The sequence below is a fragment of the Poromitra crassiceps genome (assembly GCF_964638095.1).
Source record: "Poromitra crassiceps genome assembly, chromosome: 20".
NCBI classification, from domain to species: domain Eukaryota; kingdom Metazoa; phylum Chordata; class Actinopteri; order Beryciformes; family Melamphaidae; genus Poromitra; species Poromitra crassiceps.
This window is the reverse complement of record NC_139637.1, coordinates 6,519,456-6,544,727: the sequence shown is the minus strand read 5'-3', so window position 1 is coordinate 6,544,727 and position 25,272 is coordinate 6,519,456. Positions and strand designations below refer to the sequence as shown.

Below are 25,272 nucleotides of genomic sequence, written 5' to 3'. Positions count from 1 at the left end.
AAAGTAACTTATTACTTTCAAATGAAAGTAACTAGTAATATGTAATATATTACATTTTGAAAGTAACTTGCCCAACACTGGGGGGGGGGGGGGGGGGTGTAGACCTGAATGAGGGAGTTCAGGTAGGCAGGAGTGCATGTAGACCTGAATGAGGGCATTCAGGTAGGCAGGAGGGGGTGTAGACCTGAATGAGGGAGTTCAGGTAGGCAGGAGGGGGTGTAGTAGACCTGAATGAGGGAGTTCAGGTAGGCAGGAGGGGGTGTAGACCTGAATGAGGGAGTTCAGGTTAGGCAGGAGACCTGAATGAGGGAGTTCAGGTAGGCAGGAGGGGGTGTAGACCTGAATGAGGGAGTTCAGGTAGGCAGGAGGGGGTGTAGTAGACCTGAATGAGGGAGTTCAGGTAGGCAGGAGGGGGTGTAGACCTGAATGAGGGAGTTCAGGTAGGCAGGAGGGGGTGTAGTAGACCTGAATGAGGGCGCAAAGCACACTGGATTAGCACATGCATGTGATGTTCTCATGTTGTTCCACCAGACGGCGCTCTCGGTTTGTTGTTGGGATATCAGTGGCCTGTCTTCTTCGTGGGTAGAAGGAGACCGGAAGAATGAGAGAGCCGGTGGCGATAGAATAAGTGACATGTGCCTATACTCTAGCAAAGTACAAGTTAACTGAAAGAGATATAACGCTACTCCCTTTGTGCTGTGGTCTCATTTTGAAACTTTACAGAGTCCAGTCATCAATGGTCAAACGTCGCCAAGTCGCAGATGATCACCAGTGTGATGTAATGGGCTTTTGTACCTCATGGGTATCCGTAGTTGATGACGCTGTACGTAACACGGAAGCAAACAGAACGTGATACTGTGCTGAACTGCACGAGTAGCTACTAAAGTTATGCTGATATAAAGTCGTTGTCAACCCTCATTAATATTACAACCAGTGTCTTTTGCTAACAGCGACCAGAACAGAGGTATGTTTACTATTTGTTTTACATTCAAATGATCAAACAGAGGATTTCATACCTGGAAAAGATTATTACATATTGAAAGCATTTTGTCTACGACGTATAACAACACCACGCTCTATTTTTGGAGCATGTCATGTTGTCTCACACAAAAATATATGGTTTAGAGATCATTGACAGTATATTTTATTGTACTTACAGTGAAATGCTCTAACCTAGGTCAGGGGTTTTCAAAGTCTGAGACTGTGGGCCTCCCCCCAGACAAAGCTTGGGAAAAGGATCCCCCCTCGCTCAATTGCCTATGCCTATGGGATCATGATTATTTGAGGCCAGACACTCAACACTTGTGACAAGATAGCTTGATATTGCTGTTTGACATATATCAGACGACACCAAATACATAGAAAGGCCTGTCTGATGGCATTTATTTGTTCTGACTCTGGGAAAAACTCAAATTCCCCAAAACTACTGTATATCTGAACTACGGTATCTCTTTAACCAAATCACACTCATTTAGTCTATTCTATGTGACAACCTTTTAAAAACTAATGTACTATTTTTTCACTTCCATTCACAGAGTCTCACCTGAAACTACTTGGAGCCCCCCTGGGGAGGCCTGCCTCCCACTCACTTTAAAAACCTCTGATCTAGATCAAAAGCTACTGGGTTTAGACTGGTCCAACCTGGGCTGGAATTGTCAGTGAGCGCCTACGATTGTTTTTACACTCTTCTTTTCCAGAGGAGTTGTTTTCAGCCATGGCGCTGTACACGAGAGCTGCCGAGATCCTGGAGAAAGCTGAGCAGAAGCAGGGCGCTCTGAAGACTCTGGTGTACGACAGCGGCTTTGAGAACATCAAGCAGCTGTTCGCCCTGGTGTGCGAGACCCAGAAGTACTCGTCCATCCTGCAGGAAATCATCAAGTCCACCAAGCTGCTCAAACTGAGCCGGCTGAAGATGAGCCTGGCCAAAGTGCTGGTGTACGACCTGCTGCTGGGCCGGGGGCTGAAGTGCGGCGGCGCCTGGAAGGCCGTGATGATGAAGCACCGGTCCAGACTGCAGGCGGAGCTGGCCCGCATCAAGATCAAACACAAGGTCAGCAGGAACCAGGACCTGCTCCCTGCCACCGGCGTCCAGCCACCCGAGGCCGAGCAGCTGCCCAGGTATCAAGGGTATTAGAGTTAACTGAAGCTAAACGAACTGAAAATATATAGTGTTCTTACGAAACTAACTAAAATAAAAAATATCCAGAACATTTCTTCAGTTTTAGTCTTTGACAAAATTTGGTCAAATTTGTCAACAGAAGCATGAGGAGACATTGATGCATAATGTATATTGAGACTAAGATGTCTATATAACTCTGAGTGAATTTCACAGTGTTGTTGCCCTTGGCAAATACCCCCACCACCCCATTATATATTTAAGCAATATAGCATGAGAGCCAGTGTGTTGTGCCAAATATATCCCCCTGATCAGCTGTTGCTGCTGAGCAGGGGGATATATTCCACAACACACGCAGCTCGAGTGCTATATTGCTTTTATAAAACGGTTTCCAAGTATGATAATATAATAATAATAATAATACTATAAGTCCGACTCCGACTGGCATGTCATTCTGATAGAGTCAGTTGAAACACTACTGTAAGGCGGGACCACAAGAACATGCGGGTGATTTGATTGGATCGTTCTGGAGACTGAAGTTGACATTGGCCAATCCTGGCGCTTGCTGAGTAGCTGAGAGCTTTCTGGAAACCCCGACAGGCAGCTCGAGCGCAGCGCTGCATTCTCAGCGCTTGCTGAGAAGCTGAATGCTTTCTGCAAAGCCCGACACCAACTAACGTTACGGGGTTAAATGCGGGGTTAAATGCGGGGTTAACAGCCTTTCTTTTGCAAAGAAGACATTAGCCCGCATCTATTCTTGTACAAAACATCATTTTCTGCGAAGTATTAGTAAAGTTATAAGCGAAGATCGATTCACAAGGATCTGACAGCTGTCTCCGCCATTTTTTTTTCTACGTTGTCATTTGAGGTAAGCCTTATTATTACTCTCTTAGTAAGAGAGTTGCCATGGCAACCAATAACCCAATAACCCATGGCCATGGGTTAATGAACTCGGTTACTGGAATTATACAATGGCTGTGAACCAATCAGATTGCTTGATTTGAGAGAGCCGTTTTATAAATATATATATATATATATATATAAATATAAAAAGAGCAAACCCACTCTGGAAACTAACTGTAACTAAACTGAATTGAAAACAAAAATTTTAAACGAAATAAAAACTTGATGACGAATACTAAACTCTAAATATCTCTGCCAGGTATGTGCGCGTGAACACCCTGAAGACCACGGTGGACGATGCCGTCGACTACCTGAAGAGGGACGGGTTCTCCTACCTGGGACAGGCCTGGAGGCTGGAGGACCTGAGCCTGAAGAAGAAATCCTTTGTGAGGGATCTGCACCTCTCGGACCTGCTGGTCTTTGCTCCTAAGACGGACTTCCATGACCACTTCTTGTACAAGGCGGGTCACATCATCCTGCAGGACAAAGCCAGCTGCCTCCCTGCCCACCTCCTCGACCCGCCGCCCGGCAGCCACGTCCTCGACGCCTGCGCCGCCCCGGGCAACAAGACCAGCCACCTGGCGGCCATCTTGAAGAACAAGGGGAAGCTGTTTGCCTTTGATTTGGACGCCAAGCGTCTGTCCACCATGTCCACCCTCCTGCTGCGGGCGGGGGTCACGTGTCAGCAGCTGGCCAACCAGGACTTCCTGAAGGTGGATCCCGACAGCCCGCAGTATAAAGACGTGGAGTTTGTCCTGCTGGATCCCTCGTGCAGCGGATCAGGTAGGATTCAGTGTTTGATCTCATAGTTGGTGGTGCTGCTGCAGCGATGAAGCGCGAAGCAGGCGAGACCTCGAGCGCGAACCAAAGTACGAGGTACAGTAGAAATGAGCACGGTCAGCTGAGTGGGCGAGCGTGTGAGCTTCGTGCATGTGAGCTTCGTGCGCTGGAAATACTGGAAGCGTGCTCTATTTCTAGTATGCTATAACACTAATAATAATAATAACTAATAATCTAGTATGCTATAACACACGATCAGTAATACACACGATCAGTAACACACGATCAGTAACGCCATGTTTCGTTTACAACAGTCCTCCTGGATCAGATTTGTATTGCTTTCGGTCAGCCTGCACCTCATCAGTAACCTGACGCTGCCAGATGGTTTGTGTGTCGTGTGATCGTGGTCTCATGATCTCGTGTGAATCCAGCTGCCTCGCAAGGTTTCCTCATCAGTGATTGTGTGCATTTTCCCCTCTCATATAATTTGTTTATGACGTGTGTGTGTGTGTATTTTGCAGGTATGGTGTGTCTGCGTGACGATGCCTCCTCCACTGACGGGGAGAAGCAGCAAGCTCGTCTGGCCTCCCTGGCCTCCTTCCAGCTGCGCTGCCTGAACCACGGCCTGCGCTTCCCCCGCCTGCAGCGCCTGGTCTACTCCACCTGCTCCATCCACAGCCAGGAGAACGAGGAGGTCGTCACTGCCTGTCTGCAGCAAAACCCCGGCTTCAGGTAGGTCTACTGCACCTGCTGCGGGCTAAAGGTGTCCGGCTGCATTTTATATTGCAATTACAGCGTTTCCGTTTTTGCAAGTGGACAGTGTTTGGGACCGCACTAACGTGCAGTTTGAAGATCTGGATTATGAACAGTAAATATTGAACCCTCCCCTGGACGTCTCTGTCTCCCCTCAGGCTGGTTCCTCTGCTGGCCCAGTGGCCGGAGCGTGGCCTGCAGCCGCTCAGCCAGTGCCTGCGTGCCAGCACCAGCACCACCCTCACACACGGCTTCTTTGTGGCTCTGCTGGAGAAACACTGTGAAGACCAGGAGCAAGCGCTGCACATCATGTAAATATTGTCCAGTGATTTAAAATTTAAATCATTTAAATTTGAAATGATTGTGGAAATCATGATTTTTTTTTTTATCCTGTGCAATCTGTACTCTGTAATTTGTAAAGTAAAACCTTTAGGGGAAACTGTCTATTCTATTCGAGCCAATTCCACCTAAAAGTCTTACTTTACAAATGCAATAGACTTTTGCATTTTGGACACTTCCCCTGATAATGCAAATTAATTAGAAGTAGTCATTTGTTTTTGATGTGTGATTTCTTCTTCCAGACACCTTTCTGTCATCAAAGAAATCTAGGCAGGAGTGTAATCTATAAAGGAATGTTTTGAATGTATTTTCGCTGATAGACTCCCAGGTTGAGGACCACAAGAACAGTCAAGTTAGTCCGAACCATCTAAAACACCTGAAGTGAATTCACAAGGTTTCCACACAACAGCATCAACATGTTTGCTTCCCTCCCTCTGCTCTCTTAACAGTGACCCCGGTCCAGAGGAGACACCCTGCCGCCCGTCTGTCTGTGAGGAGAAGCCTGCTGCCTCTCCAGGAGAGCCAGCAGCCAGCGAGGAGGAGGAGATGGAGGCGACGGAGGACAAACCTGAAGTGCACGCCGTCGGTATGCCAGCCAAGAAGAAGAGGAAGAGGAAGAAGAAAAAGAAGGCAGCCAAAGCAGAGTGAAACTGGACATGTAAAATGGAGAGACTGCCACCGTGTTGTCTGGAGGGGAATGTCATGCACAGGTCCTATACCTTTCCAATGAAACATCTGGGGAATGGAACTGAAAATAAAGATTTATTTTTTACTCTATAACATTGCCTCTGTCTGTGCCCAGGGTCCTACGAAAGTATGGAATTTGATTTTGATTTTCCAGATCTGGAAAAGTATGGGAAAATATTTGTTTCCAGACTATTGTCTTGACTATCTGACTATTAATTTTCTAAATATTCTTCTATATAAATTCTGAATTTATTCAAATATTGTTATAGAAAAAACTCACAAAACGTAAACCCCCTTTTCCCACATTGAGACACAAAAATAAAATAAAAGACAAAACAAAACAGCAACATATAACTGATGACCACTACCTCACACAGTTCCCATCACCACCTTATTATAGAAACATAAAAAAAGTAGACAGAATATCATTTTACTCTATTGTAGCATATTGAGACTCAAAATAATTTAAAAATGGTTGCCAGACTTTAAAAAACTTTTGCACAGACCCCTCGAATTGAGTATTTCAACTTTTCAAGTTTTAGATGAGCCATCACTTCTCCAACCCATTGTTTATGTGTAGGAGGTATAACCTAACCTGAATCTGCCAGATGGGGGCGGCATTGTTCAACAATTCACGATGTCAGGTTGTGAAACAAATGTGAACCAACCTACATCCATCTGGGAGCGTCAGGTTAGGTATAACCAACTTCAGCTTGAAAATTCTGAATTTAGACAAAATAAATTGTTAAGTAATCAATTGTTAATTAAGTTAATGGCCACACTGTGTTAACCCATTGATACCTGATGCAGCATTTGCGTGTATATCCCTCATTTGTGTGTGTATCCCTTTAAGACTGCGAACCACGGTCTTAAAGGGAATGCTGCATCAGGTATCAATGGGTTAATGCTGAACTTCAACACATGAAAGCAACAAGGCACAGACAGAGTATTGTAGAGAAAAAAAGGCTTTATTCCATAACATTAACATAACATTTATTCTGTAACATTCTCTGGATATTTCCATCAGTTAAATAAACAATGCGAGAAAAGAGGTCCGTCCACCAGAAGCAGCTTGATCAAGATGTTGACCAATACTTGACCCAACTGATGATTACAAGGATGGCTTCTGATTGGACGAAGGTGTTTACATTCATTAATTACGTTCAATTGTTGCTGTAACCGTATGTTGAAAAAATCTGCCCAACGCCTGACTCCTGTGACATAACATCGTATCGTGACATAACATCGTATCGTGACATACGTGTACATTGAATGTAGATCAGCTGCTTAACTCGTGTCAAATGAAGATGCAAAACGCGATCTGCCCACAGTGTGAAAACAATTCAACATCACAGTTCAGTCATTTGAAGCATCACTGACCTACAGAAAAGCAAACGCAAACAAAACAGTTTGCAGGCTGAAAAAAAAAACGTTTTACTGCAAAGTGAACCAACCTGCACCTGGTGTCTCACAAACGAAAACAAGTCAGCAGGAGAAATAAACTATTAATCAGAGGTATTATTTTGTATCGTTCAAGTCATTAGCGTTCATATAGCGTGTCCATAAAGGCCGACTGGTTACATCCTGGAGCACTATTGGGAATGTTTGTCAGATGATCTCAGGTCTGACATACTAACCATGAAAAGAGGAACAAGGAACATACAGAGGAACATTTCAGTTTGAACCAAACCAACTGATCATAATATGAAGAGTAGACATCAAATGACACCAACAAATCCTGCACCTGTTGCACTGATTTAGCTGTTGATGATATTCCCGGGCTGTGTCGATTCTAAATATCATTCTAAAGCTAAACAGACTATCCCCCCCTTCAGGAAGTGAAAAGTGAGTGGGATTGTGTCACAGTTGGGAGAGCTCCGCCTACCAATCGTCTGGGCACTAATTGTCAAAAATAGTTGTTTGAACGGCGGCTAACAAACCAAACCAAACCGACGGCCCTTTGTCACGTGACCAGAAATGTCTAAAAAACCTAACCTAACTAACACTAACCCCAACTAACACTAACCTAACCTAAACACTTTGGATTGTTGTTGTTTTACTCTATCTAAATGAGTGGTGTGGATATAGACTGAGACCTGAGGCTGGTGTCAGTAACGTGTGCAAGCTGGACGTGTTATTAGGTGAAGTATGCAGTTTGTGCTGAATGATGGAATGAGCTGGAGGCACTTCAGTGTTTGGCGACGCCGTTGGTCTTCTTTGCGTTCTTCCCTCTTAGGGAGTCTCTGTACAGAAGCAGCCTCTCTGTGGTGTGAGGGGGCAGACGGCTCCTCTTGGCCCGGACGATGCATGTGGCCATGGGACAGAGGCGGTCGAAGCCCCCCGAGGTGGCCGGTACGGCCAGCAGCTTCCTGACAATGTTCTGCAGCCGGGGGAAGCGGTTAGCACACCTCCAGAACGGCAAGCTGGAGTTAGCGCACAGCAGCGGCTCTGACAGGTACATGTCCAGCTCAGAGATCTTCTTCTTTTTGGCGGGTGGCTGGAGAAAGTTGAAGATGGAGTCGGACTTGCGCTTGACGTCGTTTTCGCCGTCTCCGTCGCCGCCGTCGGTGTCGTCTAAGCCGGCGCCGGAGGCGTCCGCGATCGAGTTGGACTGGCTCTCCTCTTCGTGGTCCTGCTTGCTTTGCGTTCCCTCGCCTGTCGTCTGTTCAGCTGCCTCCACAATGGGAGAGGCCACGGCGTCCATGTTTTCCACTGTCTCCTCCACCGTCTCCTCCACCATGGAGCGAGCCTGGGACTTTGACAGAGCCATTAGGAACATCTCTCCTTCCTGTTTGGCATCAGGGAATGGCTGGAAAAAGGCAGTCAGGGTTAGAGTTTTGCTTCCAAGGCCAGATACAAACTGTGATTTGTACTTTGACAGATTACATTTAAACTCAAAGAACCATTGTTGCAAAACGACAGAACAATTATTTGTGGATGACGTTCTCTCACTCATAGATCTACCACAGATTGGATGGGGCATTGCTGTTACACTGTAGCCCTTTTCCCACATGCGCTTTGTACCGCAAAATGACCGGAACGTGGTCAAATGGCTGCATGTGGGAAAGGCGCCGTGCCGGTATAAGCGCGACCCCGTCGTCGCGGAGATTTCACCAGTTTTGAGCTAGTCAGAAGAGCGGTATGCCGCGATAGACAGACAGGTGAGAAAGGGGTCCAGTCATTTTCCGCTATCAGTGGGCTGTGACTTCGTGGACCAGGTTGCACACAGTAGACAGTCCAACACCAAATACACAGCTGATTGTTCGATATTCCCCTGGTGTTGCGTACCACCAAAGGACTATTGCCAGTCGCAAACGCGCTTCCAGTGGTTTTCGCCACCGGGTGGTCTTGCGTGCGGGTCGGACCAGACTCAGCACGTAATACCGGGACATGCGAAAATGACGCTTCCATTCCACGTCGTCAAAATTGTTCAGAGCATCTTCCCAAAATAAATTGCCTCCTGGTCTCTCTCGCTTCCAGACGGCTCTAGTCTCACGCAGCAGCGCAGAGGTACATAACACTGTCATGATCTGTCCCCGGTTTAGTCTATCTTCATATTCTGCACGATGTTGAGTGGAGAAGACTGCGAACATGAATCTGTTTCTGTTCGCACGTATATCCCCTTTCCATTTTCGCCTTAATTTGTCTGCGTCGCTGTCTACGTTTGAGGAAAAAGCGCGTCAGCAATATTATCAAAAGAGTGGACGCCGGCTCCATGTGTGTTTGTTGTTTTTTTCTGACTGGCCTCAGTGGCCTGCAGCAGCAGCAGCACAGACCCCAGGCCACTCTCCTCCGTCCCCCGCCCCCCGCCCGCTCCGCCGCACCCCACCCCACCCCCCAACATACCGGCTATTTGACACTAGATTCTCACTTGCGAACGCTGAGGTGTGAAGGGAAATTCAGGGAAATGTCCGATATTGACTTACAGGTAATTTTCCGGTACGCATGTGGGAAAAGGGCTTGTGTAACAGAAGGCAGCCATCTTGCCTGGGTCACAGGTATGGACAGAAATGTAGCTTTCAACATCTGAAAATATGTTGAATGCTATTTTATTTTTTATCTTCACTGCTGAGACTTTTCCGGGTGTTTGGAAAGCAGTCAAACTGTTTTCAATTTTTTTTTTCTTTTTTTCTTCCCCCCCCCCCCCCCCCGATTTTTTATCCCATTTTATCCCCCATTAGTGCTTTCTCAATCCTGGTTGCTACTCTCTCCTCTGCCGATCTGGGGAGAGCCGAGACTGGCTCCATGCTTCCTCCGAGACATGGGCAGTCACAAGGCCGCTTCTTTTCACCTGACAGAGGAAGCTTCACCGGTAGGACATAGCACGTGGGAGGTTCACGCTATTCCAACCAGTTCCCCTCCCTCTGAACAGGCGCCCTTAACGATCAGAGGAGGAACCACATTAGCAACCAGGATGTTGCATGTGAAGGGGGTTCCTATATGAAGGAAACCCCCGGGAGGCACGGGGAGAACATGCAAACTCCACACAGAAAGGCCATTTTGCCGACCCCACCCGGGCGGTGGGCACTCGAGGACATGCGGACGGGCACGCATTCCTTCAGCGTTCACCTCGTCCCCAGGTGGGAATCGAACCCACGACCTTCGAGCTGTGAGGCGATAGTGCTAACCACTGCACCACCATACCTCCCTAAAATTGTTTTCTTTTACATTAAATCTATAGGATCAGATGTGGCAAAAGAGCTATTTTGTCTGAGAAACAGAATTTTGTCTATGTCATACTGCCCCCCTCTAAAGCCATTTTGGGCCCACCATCTCCCATCTCTCTTTGTCATCGTTCAATTGATCTACTTTAGATCAAGGATGACAACAAACTTCATACATCTGTCCAAACTCCATACCTGCAGTTTGATCCTGGGGTCGAGCACGGCGGCGACGATCAGGTCCCTCTGGAGGATCATGGACTGGAAGTGGGTGTGGAGGCCCATGCGCAGGCCCTTGGAGAAGTGGGTGTAGCTGGTGCTGCGGTTCTCCAAGCTCTTATCCAGGCCAACGATGGAGGGGATGATGAAGGAGATGGTCACCCCATTTCCCTGGAGGACCTGCAAGAAGAAATTAAAGAAGTCAGTCAGTTTCTACCAACAATATACTTCACTGGTTACAAATTAAGCACATCTCAAATCTAAATTATCCAACATACAAAAACAAAAAACAATAAAATAACAAAAAACATTAAAACTGTTGTCAGGTGTGAAACCCACCAGAAGTAGATCTGCAACCCATGTAAAACAGCATGCTCTGCTCTCTAAGGCTATTGGAACTAACTTGCCTAGGCTGAGCTTTGCCTATGTTGGCACCTCGTAACTCTCTTACCTGGATGGCTTCCTCAAAGGGCTCGAGGAGACCCAGGATGTCGACCACCTGTTCCCGCTTGGCCTGGACCAGCGGCGGGGCACTGGTGGTGTCCTTGGCCTCTATTCGAGCCTGGGCCAGGACGGATGTGATGGCGCTCCAGGCCGTCTCCTGGACCATCCGGCGCATGGAGATCATCATGGAGTTCCAACGGCAACTACTGGAGGGAGGGGACAGAGACAGGCCGCACTCCTTCAACAGCACCTGAGAAAGAAAATGTGTGACGGCCATAAGTACCATGTGTCTCTAGAGACAGAAACTTTTTTTTTTTTCAATCTCGCTAATCTGTGATTCCCCATTGAAAAAGTATCTGTCAGTTTACTAAAGGAAATGTTCTGGGGACATGATGGGTGTATAATGAAATCATTAAATTAAATAAAAAACTATCCGATTGGAATTTAATCACCCAAAATGCATTTTAATACAAGGTCCCTTTACACCTTGTATTAAAACACCTGGGCTGTAAAAAAAAATACAACACAAGTGTATTTCTCCTACCTCGGTCCAGTACGCGCTGCTCCTGAAGAAAGCCACCACATTGTGGACCTGGGAGAGCAGGTTCTCCACAACCCTGGAGTTCTTCAGTGCCTCCTTGATCACCAGCTGCAGCATTTTGGCCACACAGCTGGTCCCGGTTCCCATCTGCAGCTCCGAGAAGGGTGACTCCTCCGTTTCGGACAGCTGGTCCGACAGAAAGGCCACCAACTCGTCTCCGTCCGGTTCCCCCCTGTGAGAGGAGCACATGATCTTGTAGTCGCAGAACAAGCTGTTGGCCGCCACCACTTCCTTGGCCTGGTTGGGGAGGACGTAGCCGATGTTGTGCGGGAAAATGCCATAGCTCAGCAGCACGCCTTCCAGCTCGCGGGCCACGGCGCCGCTCAGGTTCTTGCGGCCGAGGCGACGGAACGCCATGGTGGGATGACGGATCTGCCAGCTGTCATTGAGGTAGTGGAGCTGCACGGCGACGATGGGCTCCTCCGACGATTGGCCACCTGCCCACAGGTCAAAGGTGACGTGAATGACGCCCTCCCCGCCGCTGGCGGTGGCCAGGCAGGCCTTCAGGTCGTGGATAAACTGGGGCTTGACTTTTTTCTCCACGTCCTCGTACAGATGCTGGCCCACGGCGCGCTGCGAGAGCTTGCTGTACTGAGGACCAATGATGGTGCTCATGAACGACCTGAAGCCTGTGCCTTCCACAAAACTGAGAGGAACAAAGAGAAGATGATAGGTTGATAGTGTACATTTTCAAACTATTCTCAATTTAACTGACGGTCTCAAATTGCGTGTTTTTCCAGTGAAAGTCACCTGAGAGGCAGCATGTCCTCGGCAATCATCCTCAGCGCTGCCTCAGTGAGCTTCCCCTGGATCTCCATCTGGACCGGTGCAATGGCTGGGCTGGAGCTGGAGCTGGAGCTGGAGCTGAGGGGGCGCGAGGAATACTCTTTCCTCGATGGTAAGGTCTGTGGAGGAGGGACCTTCTTCTGCTTGGCTTTCTTCTCCTCCTTCGGCTTTGTCTCTTTCTTGGGGTTGAGCTACAGGACCAGTAAGGAGTAGGAGTTAAAAAGTGAAGAACTATCTCAGCCCTACATATTATGCATACATGCTTGCCAGCTGTGTGTGCCTTGGCAAATAAGCACTTTTCTATGACAGGTTAGGAATCCTGAAGTTTAATTCAATACATTTTAAGGCTTTTTTAAGACCTTTTCAATATATTTTAAGACATCAACGCCAGCAATATTGGTGTAAATCACAAGTTTCATCACAATGGGATATATAGATTATTTGGACAACAGATATTTGCTGATAACACAAAGTCTGCCACAATACGATTTCGATTCAATTCAGGGGGCTGCGATCGATATGAGACGATAGCACACAGTATGCCCACTTAACGCAATCAGCATAATAGCTACACAATTTAATACCTCATCAAATAGTGATTAAGACTTTTTAAGGGCCTTAATTTTCCCTAAATTGATCTATCAACTTTAATACTTTTCAAGACCCAGTCATGAATACATATACAACACGTCTTATCTTGTAGCCACACCACATGACTACAGTGAGACACATCAATGGCTTGGGCATCGAGAACAACAAAACACATTGATCATCGAATTGATATAGTGTCATTGAAATGTAATGATTATAGCATTCTAATTGATATAGTGTCATTGAAATGTAATGATTATAGCATTCTAATTGATATAGTGTCATTGAAATGTAATGATTATAGCATTCTAACCGCCACAAGAGGGACGCGGCCACTCGTCAAAGGAGGTGCCGGCTCAGTGTCTAGAACAACGTCACACTTGAAGTCTACCTGCAAGACAACAGACCACACCAACTTGAATGTAGAGACTTATATTGTGCATGTATGTACTATACAGCATGGCATTAGTATTATGTCATCTGTCTATTAGGCGTGTGCGATGTCAACCAAAGTGCCATCGCGATGGTTCCACAGTGACACATCACGATGGACGATGGCACCCTTGTTGACGGTGGGGGTGGGCAGACAGCGCGCCACACTCAGCAGAGAGAGGGCAGGCGGAGGGGCTGGTGCTGAAACTGTGACCAGAGCTGAAGCTATTTAGCATATGTTGGATATTTTTTAAATCAACGATGGTCCGATGTAGAAGGCTCGGAGGTGGATGGGGGTCGGCCCATCGACCATGGTCGACGCCATCGTGCCAACCCTACCGTCTATGGTGCGCATGTTATTAATGCTGTATGTTGTTAGAAGGCCTGGGGCTGTGAATCTTCACTGGCCTCACGATTCGATTACGATTCAGAGGGCTACGATTCGATTACGATTATCGATGCATCTCGATACATCTCGATGCATCTTAAATCGATGCATCACTTCTTTCCGCAATACATGATTTATTTTTTCTCACTTTCTTTTTTCTCACTGTGTGGCTACTTTTAAAATAAAAGTGCATTTGGAATTGCATTGTATTATGATCCATAATTAAAATAAACAACTGCATGTACTTCCATTATGTTTTATTTGATTATTAAAAAATAAAAAAAAAATAAAACAGATTTTTTTTTTTTGACGGTGGATCGTTGATCTGGCCCTTTTGCATCTCCTATTATAGTGTTAGAGCCGCCGGGCGTGTGCAATCCATTCCGCCGACCCACTGAGTGGAGACGGTGCTCAGACTATTGAGAGCCAAGCAAGCCAAGACAGCAGCATGGAAGCCATTATCATCAAAATGGATGGGGCGAAAACACTTTCGTTTTCGCGCTGATTGCTGGCGGTGCGGGATGTCAAACTTGCATGGTGGATTGCGGATGGAGCACACTTTGAGGCACGCAGCGTAAATATGACCAGAGTCGCAGGGGCTTCATCGGAGCTCTCGGCCAGGGCTCCGGGAGGCGGGCGAGTCCAGCCGGGCTTCCTCGGGGAGCGGCCACGCAGACACGCACAGCGGCAGCGGGGCAGTGAGACTGGCGACAAGCTTGTGGTGCAGCAGGCAATTTTGCCTTGCAAAATAGCACCAAATTGGAAACAGCCATAAAAGGCTTTTAGAATGGGATTTTCAACCCATTCTTTTTAGTTTCTTTTTCGCTCTAATTTAGAGTAATTTAATTTCTATTCAGAAATTTATTTGAGAGGTCGAGAGTATGAGAAAGTGCATTTGCACAGGTAGGAAAGTGTATGTGACACGGCGCTGCAGCCAAGAAGAACGCCCACGGAGGGAGGAGTTGAGCAGAGGGGAGTTTCCTGCTGTTATGGAGGAAATTACTGTTCAAAACTATTGTTTAGGTCTTACTGATGCCAAAAATGAATGGTTAAAGTGACTGTTCTATCGAATTTCACAAAAAGCCGTTTATCTCTGAATAAATTTTCAGACGCTGAAACCATGCTGTATTCAACTGCTAATGCTTACATAACTACTAACTCTACAAACTAACTCTTTTAGACAGAGAAAGCACACATTCTATTAGTTATTTTTAGATGATTGGTGTTCACGAAGTCAACAGAAAATAATCCTCAGCTCTTGTAAAATGAGCCTAGAATCCTCAAAAAAAACCTGGCAGAACTTACCTACAGCATTGAAAAAAGGCTGGCAGTCAATGTGTTAATAATCGATTTTTGACATTTGTGAATCGATGCAGAATCGTGCACGTCCGCATCGCGATGCATCTTATAATCGATTATTTTTGACACCCCTATGGGTCGCATAACATCAGGACCATTTAGGTCAGTTGCCCATCACAGAAAATGCATTCGAATACTTTCCTGTGATTGGCCAAACATTATGGCACTCATCGCATTGTCCTCTGTGCCAAATACCACCACTGTGTTACCAAACAGGCTAAAACAATGCATACAAAGTATTTGCAATTACTATGCGCCCCAGTTCAGATTTTTAGACACGTGCTAATCTCAATGATCTCCGAGTATCGTACCTCTCCGTGCTCAAACTGCTGGATGTCGACGGTGACGCTGTCAAGATCTTCATTGAATAAACCCAGCTCGGCTTTACGTCTGATGGTCGCGTTCCAATGGTTCTTAATAGCATTGTCCGTCCTGCCAGAGGGATTGAAAATTAGCATTGACACCTCAGCATCGTTACTTATATTAGGTTTACAGCAATCTGATGCATGTTTATGTCGAGTCAACGGGATTAGATACACATATATACTAGGGATGGGCATTTCTAGCAAAAACACTATTCGAAATTCGCTGGCCAAATTCGAATTTAATTCGAAATTCGAAAATAAAAATAAAAATGTAAAAAAAATTAAAAATGTATTTTTTTTTTTTTTTGTGAGTGAAATGTTGCATTGTCTCCCCTGATTCTAAGTCTACGGCTTTATTAATTAATATAAAAAGCTTCTGTGGATTTTTAGCTCAAACAAGCATTGCACCACTGAAGTAAAGAACATGTTACATGACATTGACATTTTCGAAAATAAAAAACAGTTTTGACAATCATGAGTAGGGGTGGGACAAAATATCGATACTCACGGTATCGCGATATTTCCACTTGCGATACGTTATCGATACACTGGCACCAAGTATCGATATGTTTATTAAAAAAAAAAAAAAAAAAAAAAAAATCTTTTAATAAACAGGCTAAAATATTATGCTGTGTGTGGTAGTTCAAACATAGTTTCAAGTTGACGTTTATTTATGTTTGTAGTTGAAACAAAAACATAAATACTGTAGGCTACATGAATGGAAATGTTTGATCATTAATATCTACTTTTAGAAATGATATAGGTAGGTAGGTTATATAGGTTTTCTTGTTTTAATAATAATAATAAAAAGACTTAATGTGTAACTTTTCCTCCGTGGTATCGAAAATGGTATGAGTGAGTGAGTGAACTCTGAGAGAGTTCATGTCAATTCTGCTAATAAATACATAATACCTGCTTCTTGCCTTTTAGGGGTATTTTTTTCTCTTCAGTTACACAGGTATCGTGATGTATCGTCTTCCAATATATCGATTATCGCAGTATCGCTGTATCGTGATAATATCGTTATCGAGGGCCAAGTATCGTGACGATATCGTATCGTGAGTTACTCAGCGATTCCCACCCCTAATCATGAGTGGTTCATTAAATATTTAGTAGGCTGAGGTCTGAGTGCCAAAGGGGTGCCAAAGTCACCCCCTCTCCCTCTTCATGGGATTTCATCCGCCATTCATTTTTCCATAAACCTTGCTTAAAATGCTTATAAAAATTGTTTTACTTGCTCAAACCAAGCGATTTGACTATACTTAGAATCAGGGGAGACAATGCAACATTTCACTAAAAAAAAAAAAAAAAAAATTTTTTTTTTTTTTTTCGAATTTCAATAATAAAAGTCGACCTTGATAATAACAACGATTATTCGAAAATTCGAAATTCGATGCCCATCCCTAATATATACAGTATATACCGGTATACACACACACATATATATATATACACACACACACACACACACACATATATATATATATATATACATACACACACACACATTATATATATATATATATATATTTTTTTTTTACTGTGTGTGTTTTTATTGGACCTTGTGTCTGCTAATAAAGATTGATTGATATACACACACACACACATATATATATATATATATATATATACTGTATTACAGTACATCATCTTCTTTCTGATGGACCATCCACCTTGTCGAACATCAAGACTAATGTCAACGAATCAACCACTGCTATGTGCCCCACCTTCCAGGGAGAAGCCTGGCGATCTCGGCCCACCGGTTTCCCAGAATGCTTTGGGCTTTGTAGACGATGAGGTCTTCCTCGTTGCTCCAGTTTGACTTTTTGACAAGCGGGTCAAGGTGGTTGTTCCAGCGCTCACGACACTGTTTCCCCTGCCGCCCCTTCAGGTTCTTAGCTACCACAGCCCAGTTTTTGGTGCCATGCTGGGCAACAAGTTCAATCACCTAAACAGAGAAAACAAATATGGACACAAACGGAAGGGGTGGACACGATTGATTTCATCATTTTCCAAAGCAGAGTAATTATTTCCACAATTCTGTTAGTCCCTGAAGCGCAATTAGAAATAATTCTTAGTGTTTGATTTAACCTGCTTGAAGTACCCGATGAGGTTTGACACATTAGAACAGCTCATACAGGGTCTAACAGACCTGATGAGGTTTGACACATTAGAACAGCTCATACAGTGTCTAACAGAAAAGTATACAAACTTGACTTTCAAACAACATTCGTGAGAGACTGAAGAAATGTTGCGTCCTGGTCCTGTGGTCAAATGAACTGGTGCTTAAAAGATAATTAACATGATCGTGAATAGTTAACTGGTCAGCCTCAGAGATTGTGTGACTATCATTTCTCACCTTCTCATCTTCTTCCTTGGTCCAGCTGCCCCTGACCACGTCAGGATCCAGGTATTTTTTCCAGCGGTCCATACACTGGAAGTCTGTCCGCCCCTGTGACAGCAAAAATAAATCCCTTCTGAAGATTAACTTTTACTGCCTTTCTGTCATGGTTTGGATTCTGCGCACTTGTACCGTAAATTCCGGACTATAAGGCGCACCGGTATATAAGCCGCGGGACCAAAATTGACTATTTTTTTCTTATATAAGCCGCACCGGTCTATAAGCCGCGGGTGTTTTGATGTTTAATTACCATATGAAAGGGTTCGTGCACAGAGAGGAATGTCGGGAAAGAGATGGCTGTTTGGGGAAGCTCCCATTTATTAACATTTCAACAAAACAAAACAAAAGTCAGGTCACTAATCCCCAGACAAAATCACACAACAATAGGCTATATGTGCAGCAAACCTGTAACCAGAGAAGTCAAGTCACTAATCCTCGTCTTCCTCTTCTTCCTGCGTACTGAAACCACCAAAGTCCTCATCTTCAGTGTCGGAAACGAACAGGTTCAGGGTGACTTCGTCAACCACTCTCCTCTCTCCTTCATTGTCACTCAAAACCAACGAACTCCTCTTCGTCACTGTCGGCATCGAACAGCCTCTGAAGCCTCTGACGGCCCTCAGCGCCAGCTGTGGCGGCGTCATCCTCTTCATCCCGCAGCAGTCCAGCGTTTTGGAACCCGTTGGTGATTGTGGATGCTTTTATGACCTCTGAAGGACTTTTTGGTCTTCTTGCACTGAGACAGTTCCTCCTGCTGCACCGTCCAACGCCTCACCATTGACTCATCGATGCCCAGGTTACGCGCGGCTGCTCTGTTTCCCTCTTTTAATGCGAGATTGACTGCTTTCAACTTGAAAGCTGCGTCGTGTGAATTTCTGCGTACCTTCCCCATGGTAAGTGAGAGTGTTGCTTCTACTGCTCGTCTTGTTGTGAATATTCCTTGATCTTCCTTTGTGTGAATTCGCCGAAGTTTGTGATTTTCTCCTGGTAGTCGGGGGAGGGAGTTGATGGCCGAGTGGCCGTTTGCTTACCGTAATTACCATATGTAAGTGGTCACGCACAGAGGGGATTGTCGGGAAAGAGATGGCTGTTTGAGGAAGCTCCCATTTACCGTATTACCGTAACATTTCAACAAAACAACATAACACAACACCACCGTTGTTTATTTTTACAGTGCACACAGTGTCCGCGGTGTGGTGAAAAGAGGGCAAGAGAGGAAATTAAAACAGAAGTGGATTTATAGTTAGAAAGAGTGCTAAAAAAGAGAGATTTTATTTGTATTTTTTTTTTTTTTTTCTGAAAAAATCCATAGATAAGCCGCACCGTTATATAAGCCGCAGGGGCCAAAAAACGGGAAAAAAGCCGCGGCTTATAGTCCGGAATTTACGGTAATCTGATTTCTTAATGTTTACCATTTATTTTTAATCACCCCCCCCCACACACACACATGAGAGCTACATACATAGTTTATTACTGCTATGATATTTTTTATAGAAACAAATCTGAAAAATAATCAAATAAACAAATGAATGAATGAACGGATGAATGAAGGAATGAATGATGTATGAAATGCAAGGAAGAAGGAAGGATTCATCATGATGAGATTCCTAATATAAATGGCACTGCAACAGTTACTCACAGGTAAGAAACTGGCGATGGTTTTCCAATCTTTCTTTCCAAAGTTGCTGATGAGGATTTTGAGATTTTCGTCCTGTAAATTGGAGGACAACAACAATTCAGATACAATGTAATCAAATACAATGTAATCAGATACAATGTAATCAGATACAATGTAATCAGATACAATGTAATCAGATACAATGTAATCAAATACAATGTAATCAAATACAATGTAATCCTTAAAAGATAGATTTGAAATTCTGAGTTAGCAAGCAAGGCCATAAAAGGTATTATTCTGAATTATAAAACGGCTCTCTCAAATCAAGCAATCTGATTGGTTCACAGCCATTGTATAAATCCCGTAATAACCCGTGGCCATGGGTTATGAGTTGCCATGGCAACTCTCTTACTAAAAGGCTTTGGTTACCTCAAATGACAATGTAGAAAAAACAAATGGCGGAGACAGCTGTCAGATCCTTGTGAATCGATCTTCGCTTATAACTTTACTAATACTTCGCAGAAAATTATGTTTTGTACAAGAATAGACGCGGGCTAATGTCTTCTTTGCAAAAAAAGGCTGTTAACCCCGCATTTAACCCCGTAACGTTAGTTGGTGTCGGGCTTTGCAGAAAACTCTCAGCTTGTTATCCCACTCGGCCTGCGGCCTCGTGGGATAACAGCTGATCAGCGGGATATATGCAGCTCGAGTGCTATATTGCTTAAGTATAACCTGCTGACTTTTGGGACCTCAGATGAAATTTTGCTTCCTAGCTAATTCTGGGACAGTTTCTGACTGTCCATTGTCCCTGCCTGCCAAATAAATAAAATAAATAAATCCATTTTGATGTTCATTTTTCTCAAGGAAGGTTCGCTGACCAACCATGTATGTATACTTTTTTTAAGTGCTAGCCTGCTACGGTTCAGTGAGCAGCCAGTTTTGTAATTATGGCAATTCTACTTTAAATCGTGACAGGTTTTCAGGATTTTCAGCTAAATGGCTAAAAAAAATTAATGTCAAGGTGTTGTTGTATGAGAAACAATTGTTAAATGTCACTCACCTCCTCCTGTGTCCATTTGACTTGGTTCAACTTCTTGTCTGCTGAGTCCGAGTCGGTGTCAATATACAGATTATCGTCTTTGTCTTCGTCCATGCTGAAAACACACAAGTAAACAAAAATGTACAAGAAGGGACAAATTGAAGAGGCAGTTCAAACACATTACCAGATATAAAGATTTAAAAAATCATCTTCGGTAGTATTAAATTGTGTGTGGGGTTAAAAATAATAATAATAATCAGGCGACCCTATTTGAATTCCAGGCGACCCCACTTAGGGTCACGACCCTAAGGTTGGGAACCACTGAATTAACGTTACCAAAGATTATATTTAATTCAGCTGCAAGTTGAGTATCACTGAATTAAACCTTCCACGTGGATCACTGAAGTGAAGATGAAATGCTAATCTGAATGACACTGCCTTGATCAGATCACTCATCACTACACTGTGAAAAGCCAATACAGGTGATTCACCTGTATAAATAAAGGTTAAAAAAAAAAAAAAAAAAAAAAAAACTGCTATAAAATGGCTACTCTCTCCCACTCATCATCAATGGGGCAACCGCCGATATCTTTCTTTTGAGGAAAGGAAGGAAATGAGTACATGTAGACTAGAGTCTTGTGATCCAACGTCATGTCATCTTGAAGCGTTTCTGAGACTGGCTGACTCACAAGCTATAACGTTTCAAGTTTTATGAAAGAAAAATAAGAAAAATTGTGATGGAGACAGAGATCTTGGCACAGTGTAGCTAGCCGCAACAGTTGCCTCATTGGGATAATGTAGTTACCAAGGCATTGCACTTTCCCTTCCCCCAACCTGACTAACTTCACAAGCATGCATGCGGTTGCGCTAACGTACACAGCTAACTGCTCTGAGCAGAAAAGCAGGCAGATAGCTCAAAGGAAACTAGCACGTTCGGCACCAATCTAATGAAGATAGCCTTAAAAATGGAAAACACTGCACTGCTAAACTATTAACACAGAACTATTGCAAATAAACTTGACTTGACTAATATATGTTTCTTGCCATGTATTTGATGGCATAATATGGCACCGTAACAATTTAGCATTTATTTGGACTTCATATGTGTGTAAAAATCCAAGTTTGTGCCCATCAGGTAACACATGAGAGTGTTAAAAATTATTAATAAAAATTAAAAAATTATTAAAATTATTAAAAATGTTTATGTCTAATATCCTCCTCCATGTGTGTGTTTCAGCAGCGGAGGATAAGATGGGCTGGCACGGGAAGCCGCTGCCTAAAGACATGGCGGACATCGTGATGAAGGAGCTGCAGAGTCGCATCACGGTACGTGCACATCATGAAGCGCTCGGCGGCTTGCCTCCTGAAAAAGCCGCTTTGACGCTGCATCTTGATAGGCTGTCTTGCTCTATTTCCGTGTCTGATTGGTCCATTTGCCTCGCGCCCCCTGCCGCTGGAACCGCCCACAGCGTTAGACGGTACGTGCACATCATGAAACGCTCGGCGGCTTGCCTCCTGTGGAAGCCGCTTTGACGCTGCATCTTGATAGGCTGTCTTGCTCTATTTCCGTGTCTGATTGGTCAATTTGCCTCGCGCCCCCTGCCGCTGGAACCGCCCACAGCGTTTCACCGTCGCAGACTAGAGGCGGCTTGTCTCCGAGCGGCTTCACGCTCGCGGGGCGGGACTAGGGCGGGACCTTTCGTTGAAGCTACCTAATGACAGCTCTTCCTACACATTTCCTCCCCCCACCCTCCTGTGTAGCTCGACCTGAGAACGTTTCTACAGGCTACAGCTCCAAGCTGGAAGCTGGTTTCCACGCCCACAAAACGCTGCGACACAGCGGAAAAGCGAATTTGCCATTGTAGATGTGCACGTACCGTCAGTCGCAGACTAGAGGTGGCTTCACGCTCGCGGGGCGGGACTAGGGCGGGACCTTTCGTTGAAGCTACCCAATGACAGCTCTTCCTACACATTTCCTCCCCCCACCCTCCTGTGTACAACGTTTCTACAGGCTACAGCTCCAAGCTGGAAGCTGGTTTGCACGCCCACAAAACGCTGCGACACAGCGGAAAAGCGAATTTGCCATTGTAGATGTGCACGTACCGTCATCAGCAGCAGCAGCAAGCGCCTCTACCCGGCCCCGCCCAACGACGACGCCCCGCCCGTCAACCTCCGCAACATGCGCATGCCAAGCGCACCCAGCTACAAGACTGGAGACAAGGTGTGTTTGAAAGTCAAGTCATACAGCCAAGCTGGGATGTCTTCATTAAAGCTGTGTCCCCAATCATTCGTTTACACTGTGTGATTTATGGGGTTGAAAGTATTTGATCACTCTCAAATGTGGAAGCTGGGGGCACCCGGGTAGTGTAGCGGTAGATTCCCTGCCTGCCCAACACGAGGGTTGCAGGTTCAAACCCCTTGCTCAAATAAAAGTAGAGCACGTACATCCACTCTTCAGTTAGCAAGTGCAGGAGAGCCCACGCACTGCGCAGAGCCCGATGCTGGGTGTGTGCGGACTTGATTATTACTATTTTATTTGTTTTACCTCAAGCCTCTGTGCTAGGCACTTAGGGGTATATGTCCTGGTCGCTGCACTAGCGCCTCCTCTGGTCGGTCGGGGCGCCTGTTCGGGGGCGAGAGGAACTGGGGGGGGCAATAGTGTGATCTGGCCGGTGAAACTCCTCGCTGTCAAGTGAAAAGAAGCGACTGGCGACGCTGCACAATGTGACAACCTAGACTTGTCCCCGGACCATACGTTTCACAACGATACAGACACACCCCCGGATACACCCATCTACTTACGGATTCGTTCCATGGATGTATTATAGATTCGTTCCCGTTCGCGCCATTATTCAACTCCCTTCCGCATATGTTCATTCAGTTTTTCTTCTGAGAGAAGGAAGGAGGAAAAAGCGAGAGGTGCGTCGCCGCCGGAGCAGCACGCTCAGATGGGACAGCAAACAAAAAGTAAGGTTGTTTAAAGTAAACCTGGTCACACTGTTTATCCACCTGCCACTGAAGCCGTCCTCCGTGCCTTCAACAAACTCTTGTTTTCTCTCAGATCGCTCCATTGCCTCTCTGCTCGGATGCTCTCCTTTCAGCTGTCTCGCTGTTTACTCAAGCCACTGAAGCCAGCGTCACTCACCCACCCGCAGCAGCAAAACCCGTTCGGGATTCGCGGACTGACTGACTGACAGACTGTAAGTGAGAAAAGCTATTCTTACTTGACAGGGTTTTGTGGATTCTTTGTTTTGGGTTGTATTTAAAAGCTGAACTGAATTGAATTGCACTGAATGTAATTTCCTTGTTTCACCAGGGCTTTTTTGCTGGGAGCACATAACCTGTGAAAAGAAAACCTGTAAATGGAATGGATTACTTTTTGTGGCACTATGAACCATTGAACTGACTGGATGGGTCGGGTGTAAATCCTGGACTGGATTACCTGTGTGAACTGAGGGATATGGACCTGAAATGAACTTTTCCCTGAAACTATTTTCTTGCACAATATATATACTGAAACTGAGTTTGTTGGGTGTGGTCTGAAATTATTGGAGTGTTTCTGTGTTTGCATTTAATGTTTGCATTTAATGTATTTGTTCTTGCTGGGTTGAACTTTGTTCATTCAATGTGCAGGGTGTACATGTTGTTTTGTGTGCACCTTTGTGAGGTTTGGTAAGACTATGAATGACACAACCCTGACTTAACTCTTAAATGCTAGGAGAGAGACCTGGCTGGCACCCCTAACAAAAAAATACAGAATAAAGAAGGAAGGATAAGTCTGAAAGTCAAACCGTCACAACATGTATCAGAGGTAGTATGTGCTCGTCTACTGCGGCTCTCACCTGATCGGCAGAGGGGGTGGAGCAACAACCAGGACAGGAGGGGGAATTAAAGTACAATTGGGTAGAAAACAGGTTAATAGTAGTCTGATGGCGTTCACTTTATAAGTAGATTACTATGAATAGCTGGGGTATCTAGAATATATCAACAAACAATCTGACTGTATTACCTGTGGATTGTGAATCGGTGTAGCAAGTTGACTGTCTGACTGTTTCTCTGTCTTTCTGTCTGTCTGTCTCTCTGTCGTTCTGTCTCTCTCTGTCTGTCTCTCTGTCTGTCTCTCTGTCTGTCTCTCTCTCTATCTGTCTCTCTCTGTCTTTCTGTCTGTCTGTTCTGATCTGCAAACAGATTGCTACCAGGAAGGCGTACGGCATGGCGCTGGCCAAGCTAGGCCGCTCCAACGAGCATGTGGTGGCTCTGGACGGAGACACCAAGAACTCCACCTTCACCGAGCTCTTCAAGAACGAGCACCCCAACCGCTACGTGGAGTGCTTCATCGCAGAGCAGAACATGGTAAGAAAGAGCAGTGAACTAGTCCTTTACTCAGCAACCAACAACAGTAGAGGAATATGGCTGCCAGTCTCCAAAACATTAAGCACTACTAAACATACAAGTAAAGTAAAGTAAAGTTAACCCATTGATACCTGATGCAGCATTTGCATGTATATCCCTCATTTGTGTGTGTGTCCCTTTAAGACCGTGAACCGCGTAACCCGAAAGAATTTCCGCTTTGAAAATATGGCCACCCGAAAAAATGTCTGCTTTGCATCAGGTATCAATGGGTTAAGTTAAGTTGATAGCAACACAAGGGGAGTTGATCTATAATTCAAGAGTGAGGTGAATCTTCTCTCTCCTCATCTCCTCTCCTCTCCTCTCCTTCCCTCTCCTCCCCTCCTCTCCTCTCCTCTCCTCCTTCTCCTCCTCTCCTCCCCCTCCCTCCCTCCCTCTCTCTC

The 25,272-nt window shown here is 45.1% G+C and overlaps 2 protein-coding genes across 3 annotated transcripts in view; both read left to right on the top strand.

Moving 5' to 3' along the window:
• LOC310794528 (NLR family CARD domain-containing protein 3-like) overlaps positions 1-25,272 on the top strand; it is a gene marked incomplete at its 5' end in the record, with an annotated part of 389,910 nt that overhangs the window by 259,948 nt on the left and 104,690 nt on the right. The gene's annotated exons all lie outside the window — the stretch shown is intronic.
• Positions 833-5,599, top strand: LOC310795164 (28S rRNA (cytosine-C(5))-methyltransferase-like). Of its 2 annotated transcripts, none has more exons than XM_083657214.1 (6): positions 833-964; positions 1,698-2,118; positions 3,279-3,802; positions 4,321-4,531; positions 4,711-4,863; positions 5,341-5,599. In XM_083657214.1, the coding sequence occupies exons 2-6, from the start codon at positions 1,715-1,717 to the stop codon at positions 5,537-5,539; spliced, it is 1,491 nt and encodes a 496-aa protein (XP_083513340.1). In that variant the 5' UTR covers positions 833-964; positions 1,698-1,714; the 3' UTR covers positions 5,540-5,599. The 2 variants fall into 2 exon arrangements, with proteins under 2 accessions (XP_083513340.1, XP_083513339.1); XM_083657213.1 differs by having other exon boundaries at positions 849-964; positions 1,536-2,118.

Excerpts from the sequence above, each read along its gene's own strand:
- LOC310795164 (XM_083657214.1), top strand. The coding sequence starts at position 1,715 with ATGGCGCTGTACACGAGAGCTGCCGAGATCCTGGAGAAAGCTGAGCAG. Across the intron at positions 2,119-3,278 it reads GAGGCCGAGCAGCTGCCCAG|GTATGTGCGCGTGAACACCC; the intron begins GTATCAAGGGTA and ends TATCTCTGCCAG. Across the intron at positions 4,864-5,340 it reads GAGCAAGCGCTGCACATCAT|TGACCCCGGTCCAGAGGAGA; the intron begins GTAAATATTGTC and ends CTCTCTTAACAG.